Below are 9,346 nucleotides of genomic sequence, written 5' to 3'. Positions count from 1 at the left end.
ATTTCAAAATTAGAATCGATTTTACAAACCAATAGATTTTACAATGTTTTTTGTAAAAAGAAACTTACGATTATTCTTTCGTTCCTCACTAGTTTCTTCCGTAATATTTTTATAGTTCATTAGATTGATTTTCTTAAACAGCGTAAGAAGTTCCTCGTGAAATACCAGGCCTACATTTATTTATATATTTGAAAACAGTTGTCGTAATATTTTACAATTCTTAGTATATAATGTTCTATATTTTAGTCTTCAACAAATTCTAGTCACAATTTTTTTTATAAACATTTTTGTTGAAAATAATTTTGTATTACAAATAATTGCTTTATTTTAAAATTTAATTTTGTTCTAAATGCTGCTATAGTTAGAAATTTTGTTTCAGTAAGTTTATTAAATTTTACTTTTTATGGTTTTTGGTTGCTATGCACTCTTCCATTAAATATTATGTTATACTCGTATCTATTTTGCCTTCTACATAATTACTCAATTTTTGTTTTTCCAAATTTAGTATCTACTTCCTTTGAGTACCTATATAATTAACAATAATGCGTCTACGTAATGTAATCTCGCTGTGGTTTGGTGCAAACACACATTGCTTTCGCACATTCACAAAATGAAATGACTACACACAGTTTAGTAGTTTATTTGTATAAAGCGCTGGGTTCTGCATGGCGTATACGTAACATCCATGAAAAACCAAGGCCGTCGTGTCGCTTGCGCCGAAACAATGGAAACTATTCACATTCAATTAAACACATTCATGCAACAGTCACACACTCACACATACACACATTCACACTTACATACGTAGTCGAATATCAGACAAGCATGTGCCATTTGTGTGTAATCCGTTTCCACTTCACTTCACATCACAATCACAATCATTTCATCACCGCTAGAGATCACATTTGAAACGCACTGTCAATTAATGTCACACTCGCAATTCATCCATTAGCGGATGTTGCTGCGTTTGTTGCAGCTGTACTTGTTGTTGTTGCTGTCGTTGTTGATGGTGCTGTTGTTGGGCATGGGCATGTTGATGTGCCTGTGCGTTAGATACTGATGGGGGCGGCGGACCACCACCACTACCACCACCCATTAACGCCGTCGTCATACTCTGATTATGATGATTCTGCAAATGCTGTTGGTGCGTTACGACTAGTTGTTGCTGTTGCTGTTGCTGTTGATGCTGCTGCTGTTGTTGTTGTTGCTGCGTTTGTTTCATACAACTCTTTTTTGTTAGTGTGCCACATTGATTGCCCATCACTTGAAGCGCATGTGGAGGCGGCATAAGACCCATCATATTACCAGCACCGCCACCACTGCCACTGCCACCAGTCCCGCTACCTCCTTGGCCACTTGCACCACCCATACTTCCGCTCCCCGTACCATTTCCACCACTCATGCCAGCTCCTATAATCCCTCCCCCACCCACTGCACTGCTCGCCACATTAAGCGCGCCACCCACATTCAAGCTGCCACTCGCCTCTTGCAGCGACTTTAAATGTTTCGGTGGTGGTGGTGCGCGATGTGGTATATCCGCAAATTCAGGTGGCGGCAGCTGGTGTTGATGTTGTAGTGCATGATGATGCGAGAGTATCGTCGCCGGATCACTTTTCGTGTGTATCGTTAACGTCTCTAGATCACCGCAAATATTATTTGGCATTTGCCCATTTTCCTGCCGTTTGAGTTTTGTTTGCGCGCGCGGTTCACTGAGTCGCGTCTTGTCGCGTTGATAGTAAACACCAGCGAATATGAGTACGTTCAGTATCAGCAGGGAACAGCCAATGGCTATTGTGACACTCAATGCTGTTGAGTATGCGGCAAAGCCATCCTGCGTGTCAGGTGGCGCTCCACTGCCGGCGGCATGCGCTTCACTACCCTCATCGCCGGGATATATTTTTCCGCCATAACGCGAGGCGTTGCGTGCTGAAGAGGGCGACGAGAGATTGAGCAGCGAGAATACTTGATTAGTAAATAATGTAAAATTACCAAGCGCTGAGCTGCCTGCATGCGGTGAATAGGGTGGATTAAGTGGTTTAATGGTTCCGTCACTGGCAATATTATTGTCCACTTCATCATCCGAATCGTCGAGTAGCTGATGATGGGCGGCGGGCACGTTATCGCCACCTGGCTTGTGCAGGTCGGGAATGAGATTTAACCAGAAGGATAAGCGGTGAGCGCGATAGTGATTCTTCAGTTTCGGTTTTGTGTCTGCAAGTGAAAGGAAATGTATTAGGTTGATTAAAAACTGTGTAAGTTCATTTAATTTGTTTTTGTTTCTTATAAGAGAACGAGGAATATTTGGAAAAAAGAGAAAATGATGCTGTTCTATAAAATAAATAATATAGCAAATACTGTTTAGGTGATATTGTATGCATTGTTGGAGATGCAAAAAAGTCCAACACAAAACCTTACGCAAAATGTTCCATACGCCCACGAAATCTTTATTTATTGTTAACAACTCGAGTTTATTAAAGGAAAGGTTAAGCTTTCAAAGATTTTATATAGATACTTACATGTAAGGTTTTCCTTAGTAAATTTTGAGAATCAAGTAAACTATAATATTTTGGCTTTTTATATTTTTTTAAATTAGAAAATTACTTATATTTATTACTAATTTTCTTCGAAAATTACAGCAAACGTAGCGTTTTCATGACCCTAACTTGAAATTAACTAAAAACAACCGTGAAAGTTAAAGCCAACTTCATTATAAATAGAACCGGCTCAAAATCTTAAATGGAACAAAACAGGGTAAACTTATCAACTTTTAAGTAAGGAAAAATGCTATTAGACATTTTTTTCTATCAACTCATTCATACGCGGCAAACTTGCACTTTATTATATCAAAATTTAAAGGGCTATAAAATTTGACATTTGTTGAATTATGTTTAAAATTTGCACAAAGTGTGAAACTAAGATTTATAGGATTTTTGAAAGAGAATAAACTATATTTTCATAAAAGAATTATTAATATGAAATCAGCAGCCGCATCGCACATAGAGACAACGACGCCACTTAGACCACGAAATGGGTCCGTTGTGAGCCGCAGGGGCTGGGCTACATTTCCCATTCCATAATGAACCATCCTGAGCTTTTGACAAAGAGTAAAAGGTTGTTGATACGTAAACTGTAGACATTATCTATATTCGTTAAGAAGTAGAATCTTAAATATCGGTTCCTGTTTCTGTCTAGTGCCGGAAATGTGCAAAAAAGGTGCCCAATTGTTTCCAACTCCTCTTCATTCCAGCAGCTATCACAGAAATCACTATTGTTTGGCCATCTCATTAAGAGATTGGCGACAATGTAAGACATTCTTTGATGTTATTTAGAATGCTTCCAGGGCCTGTAGGACAGCTTGGATGTGTCATAGAATGCAGATATCTGTTGATGATATTCTGTTTAACTCTCACCATCTTAGAGTTTCATGAATAGCGTTTATTTCCGCTACAGGGATCCAGTAGTTTAAAGGATTCACTGATAGAAATCTCTTCGCAATATAACCCTGATCCTACACCGGTGTGGCGGAAACTTGTCTTTAAATCCCTGTGCTACAGTTATTAACGCTTTTTATTATATTTAAAATGCATTTTTATTTGTTTCAAGTGTGTTTTTCTCAAATGCGATGATATAACCAAAGATACCAAAACATCATTATATATCGTAGATTAAAAAATCCCATTCGAAAGTAGTATTACTTAAGGGGGAAACTATTCAAAATTTTGTTGAACATTATTAAGTATATGTTATACATCGAAAAATAAAGAATCTTGGATATCAACTAATTTTATTCAAACTTAGCCAGTTAAGATAACCATTCGCCAGAAAGGATCGAAACCTTTTCCACACTTTATTTTAACGGCTATTCATTACTGAAGGAATAGGAAAATTATTTCCTATAGATTTTGCCTTTTTCCATCTAACTTCTACTAGTCGAACAGCTGTGTAGCGCAGGGAAGTAGAAGGTTTGAGTTTAAAAAAACTTTTTCAAAAATGTCCATTCCTTTGTGGTCTAGTCGAATAAATAGGGATAAACAGAAAGGCAGAGATTCTTTTTAAGAGAGTCAAAGTTCATTAGCTTTTTTTAAAAGAAAATCAATTATACTTTCCCTTGGGCTTGGCGGCATACATTTTTGCTTGGAAACTGAAAACCTTTCGTTTATCATGGCTTTTTATTTTTCTCTTTATTTGAAGTTCAATTGCGCAAAATTTTAAGTCGCTCGCGTAAACAAGCAATTTTTTAACAATTGCCTTCTAAATAAAAACACTTATAGAATTATCACCAAGCTGAAGCTTGAACTCTTCGAATATGCTCTTGTGTCATCCGCAATTCACAAAAAGGTTTTATAATGCCATCCATTTTGAAGGTAGGTTATTTTGTCAAATATCTCTTCCTCTTTTGGGTTAGCTATGTTGAACTCTTCACATATTATTAATCCTCAACAGCGTGGTGCCCTGACTTTGTCACTATTTCTTGTGAGTGTTCCTGCTGAATGGTATTTAAAATTTCTCTTAGGAGCCTCGACTCCCGGTGAAACTACTTCAAAAATAATATTTTCTTAGACTCGCATTTTTCCTTGCATTCTACTTTCCCGCCAACATAATATAAAGTCTTCGCCATTTCGCCTTTAAGCTCGATTAACTTGACGAAAAATTTGCATGCAAAAGCAAGAACAAAGTTATCGCGCCAGATTCGCCGCTACCGTGTGTGGTTATACTACATTAAACTGGTTAACTCACTGTTTTCAATGCTGCCAAATGCTTGCAAATTTCATTAAACCGCATTCATACGGAGCAAGTTTTGTGGCTTTAATTTTGCGAACTCTTCTTTCGTGTTGCTTTTCATGTTCATAGCCGTTGCAATTGTTAGTTTTTAACAATATTGAGAATAATAAGAACATAAATCAAGTTAAGAAATCGCTAAATCACAAGTAACGAGCTGAAGCAGCAAAAGTTGACCTGTGTGCTAATACTTATTAAGTGCTGCTAATATAAGATTTGACAGCTCTTCAGTATTTCAGTATCTTTTTATGTTAGTTGCTTCTTCTAATTGGGACTCGCTATCGCTTGGTTAACCGAAGGCGCCTAAAATGTCTCTAAATATCTTGACCTGAACACCTCTTAGTGAAAAAATTGATTGCTCAGCCATTTGTGTCGGTAACATAAATTAAGGACATCAACTCAAACTAGTCAGAAATAACCCTTTTCGAAATATTCCGATCCGAGCGCCATCTATCGAACATTGCTTAATTGTTCATTATTCACGATTTAAGCAAAGCAAATCAGTTTCAAATTAAATTTTGAATGAACTTTTAATTTAAGTTTGGAGTTCGGAGTTCAAAAGAACATTAGCTCTTTAGATAAAAAACGTTTCAAAACTGGAGTAATGACATATTGTTTTTGAAAAGGATTTCGGCGGTTTGCGGATAAAAAATTTCGAATGGTACCGAAATGCTCTCGATATAAGCTTTAAATGCAGAGACACTTTTTTCAACTCTTTTTCGTGTGGTAGTGAAACTTCCGTTTACCTAACGAGAAGTGATTTGTCTCTAGAGTAAGCTAAGTACCGGTGAGTCTTTGTTTTTTTTCCTTGCTCATTCCTCTCGAGAGCACAGGGCCTCAACAAGACTCAGTCTTGCGTTGGTTTCGTTAATCTATTTGATTTCTGACGGGGTAGGTGATTAGCCTGCCGCTACCAGTCGTAAGTGGTGGCAATGCCGATCTGTCGTTGCTTAGGAACAACACCTTCTTACTGCTTGAACCGCCATCTGTGTTTCACATTTTTCTAACAGAAGGATCGCACAGATGGTTGAGGACTTCGCTAAATTTGGTGTCTGCGCTATTCCCGCAATTGCCCGCTTCCTCTTGTTGGCACCACTGATGCAATGTGATACTGTTTTTGCTGACTATTGTGTGGGAGTAAGGATGGAAAGGATATGATTTTGGGTGCGAGGAATGAGATTTGGTTTTTTTTATTTGTTTTTTTAAAAACAGAGAAGTAGGTACATTTTCGAAAAGAACGAGGACCGTGCTTTGGGTTGGATTAGAACCCAAAACCTCTGGGCTGGAAGGCTAGTACACTTACGCTAGACTACCGAATCCGCCCTATAAAACTTAAATGCGCGCGTTTTATACGCAGATAGATCTTTGATTCTAGAACAAAAGATTCCGTGCCCATGAGTAAGCTTTGAAGTATGTTCTAGGCAGAAATGTGTCAACTATGGTACTATTGGTAATACTACGAAACAAACAGCAAATGGCAAAGCTGAAAATTGGTACTTAAGTTGACTAACAGAATTTGAAGTGAGCGAGAATTTAAGTCTAGCAATTTTTATATTCAATTTTTTTCATTCTGACAAATAACACTGTGCGGCGCAAAATTAAATTTACTATAACAGTAGTGTACTAAAAAAATCCTCAATATCGGATAATATCGTAAAAATTATGTCAAAGTTGAAAAAATAGAGAAAAAATAAAAAAAATCCAAATACTTCCGCCTACAGTCTCGTCAGTTGTCATTTCAGAAAAATTGTCAACACACTGTCAAAAAGGCTTGTTTTTGTTCTTTCGAACTAAAAAAACAAATTCAAAATCGGATGGAAATTGGCGACGTTAGGAGTGATTGTTCACATCAACCTACTGAAAAACGGTTTTATGGCCATAAAATGAGATTTTGGGGGTGTATTGGAAATTTCTCCTATACCATTTTGTTTAGTTTTTCTAAAGCCACAAATTGTGCTAGGTCTCCATAAAAGTATATTTAATTGTTGTTTTTGTCACACAGTGTAATTATACCAGCAATATAATTTCTGAATAAATTAGGTGTTGTCTTTTGAAGTGCTATCCATTATAAGTACATGCCATGAAACCGCGTAGACACTAGGCTTCCAAAAAGAACCATGACAACAACGTCATTCGACGTAATAGACCCACCATCTGAGTCGAAATTATAATTTATCTTTTGGTGCCTAGAGAGTCTAAAAGGCAGTAATATTTGGAGGACAAAGAGTAGCGTGTAACCAGTTCAGCAATTTCATTCAACTATTGTTGAAAGTCCAATCAAATGCGGTTCATCCCTTATGGTTACCGCGTTTAAATAGACAAACCGTCAACCGAAGTCTATTTAAAATGGTATTTTGATATTTTGTGTTAGTCCCTCTTCCACCGCAATTGCCCTTTTGACATTACTTTCACATACAGACACGAAGATCTTACAGTTTTATTGTAGTATGAATGATGGATACATGACAATATGTAATTACTTGAATATTGAACACTTTGAGACGTCTTTGTAATATAGTTTATTTTTCTTTGAAACTCACCAAAATTCAGATATTTTTTGTGCACGCTTTCATACGCTGTCCACTCGATCGTCTTGTAGCGGCTGCGCTCTTGTCGACTATTAGGATGATCGCCTTCCATCTGCTCATTCGGATTACTGGAAAAAAGTAAGAGCGACGTAGCGAGTACAAGCACAATTAGTTATTGTATATTAGATTAAATTCTGTGAAACACAAAAAAGCTTAATAATATAAAAAATAAGTACCTCTCTAGTATTTGTATTTTTCTTATCATTATTTTTGAGTACACTAAGGCTTTACCACATACAAGTAGGTATAACCTTTTTGGCATGCTACAATTTACTGTTAGCACTTCATTACTTACCCAGTACGCACGAAATTGGACCAGTAAAGCATGACGATTTCCGAAAGATTAATCTCCGTTTTTGTATAATTGCGTGTAAAATGGCTAAAGCCACCAACCAGTGGAGCACCGAAGATGTAAGGTAGATCCTCGCCATGTATACAGCCTTGGCGCTGAAAAAATTTAGATAGAGTTTGCAGTCAAAAAAATAAAAATACTTAAAAGGTGCATTGTATATGGTTCTGCCTAGATATTTAGCTATGGAATGTATATATATTATTTATTATACTTTTTAGATGTCTTAGATGTATTTAAAAGTATGTAATTGCATACGTTTTCACGAAAATAAATATAAAGGGTCCGCCATATAACTTTACGGAATTAAAAATGCTATAAAAAAGAAACTACTCAATATTTTTCCAAACTGTTTTTTTATTTTGAAGTACAATCCTTTCGGTTAATGATGGAACACAACTTCATTCATATGGCTGCCTCGGCTAGCCATGCACCATCCCATACGATCGGTCTAATTTTTCAACACATTTTCGATTGTATGCGGCTGTATTTCAGCAATGACATCGCGTATGTTCGTCTTCAGTGCATCAATTGTTGCTGGTTTGTTGGCATAACACTGGTCTTTGACGGCACGATTTTTGGTCGGTCACCGTTGGTTTGTCAATAAGCAACCCAGTTTCTCTTACTTTTTTCGCAAAGTAACCCACATACGCTTCATTCGGTGCTTTTCTTCTTCACATTGCCGTACGTAATTTTCGTATACATTCTGCAACATTACCAGGATTTTCAAAGTAATGTCGTAATATTTCCCAGCGTTCTTTGAGCATATACACAACGATTTTCATTCAGCGGAAGAATAAAACTAATTTTCTGTCAAATCAGATGACAGCTCAGTGTTACCATTCTTCAAATAATACCTAGTTCAAATCCGTAACGATAGATGGCGGGCCCTGCACATAAGCATCTTTTTGAAAGTTCGTTTAACGCAAAATGAGAGCTTATCCAATAAAGTGCTTAATAATAGAGACAAAATAATGCTGAAAAGTTATAGCGGACATATTGTTTTGGCAACCTCAATCAAATCTGTTGCTTTTTATTCATTCACAGATGCCAAAATCACCATCACAAGTCACACGATTGAACAGCGCAAGCAAATGATAACACTTTATTTTAAACGATTTGAATATATTCTAGCTTATCTGTTTAAATTCTCCACACGGAGTGCTATGCAAGTGCCCTTCAAATAAAAAATAAAATCTATCAACACCTCGCACACATCTGGTTTTCTTCTAATCCGACCCACTCTCATTGGAAAACGTTATAAAACAGGATGTGTGTGCGTGTGTACTTCCTCTCTGAAGCAGCCGACCCGATATCTATGAAATTGAAGTGTGTTCTTTTGAATATCACAATGAATGTACAGGGTGGGCCATATAGCGTTTGCTTTTTGAACCACCTCTTTTCTTGAGAATGGTAACACAAATGACATGTCAAATGTGTTCATAATTTACTTAATGGTTTGACATTCACGACGGGACGCTTGAACAAAATTGGGAAATATTAAAAACCTATTTCCAAAGTGGTGAGTCTTCTTCTTCTTTTCTGATTTTCACATCGCTGGCTACGTCAATAAGCAAAATTGTCGGATTTGGGGCTCAGAAAATCCACACGTTACTGTAGAGAAGCAATT

At 36.9% G+C, this 9,346-nt stretch overlaps 1 protein-coding gene across 1 annotated transcript in view; it reads right to left on the bottom strand.

The window, feature by feature from the left end:
• Window positions 1–645: 645 nt before the first annotated feature.
• LOC128862377 (neuroligin-4, X-linked) overlaps window positions 646–9,346 on the bottom strand; it is a 96,918-nt gene continuing 88,217 nt past the window's right edge. Inside the window, exons 8-10 of the mRNA XM_054100997.1 lie at window positions 7,663–7,814; window positions 7,320–7,435; window positions 646–2,211 (exon numbers count right to left, since the gene is read on the bottom strand). Coding sequence (XP_053956972.1) covers window positions 929–2,211; window positions 7,320–7,435; window positions 7,663–7,814 — 1,551 coding nt within the window. The 3' untranslated portion in view covers window positions 646–928. The remainder of the gene's footprint in view (window positions 2,212–7,319; window positions 7,436–7,662; window positions 7,815–9,346) is intronic.

The sequence above is a fragment of the Anastrepha ludens genome, chromosome 2 (assembly GCF_028408465.1).
Source record: "Anastrepha ludens isolate Willacy chromosome 2, idAnaLude1.1, whole genome shotgun sequence".
Classification (NCBI taxonomy): Eukaryota; Metazoa; Arthropoda; class Insecta; order Diptera; family Tephritidae; genus Anastrepha; species Anastrepha ludens.
The sequence above is the reverse complement of the archived record's forward strand: the minus strand, read 5'-3'. Positions and strand labels throughout refer to the sequence as shown.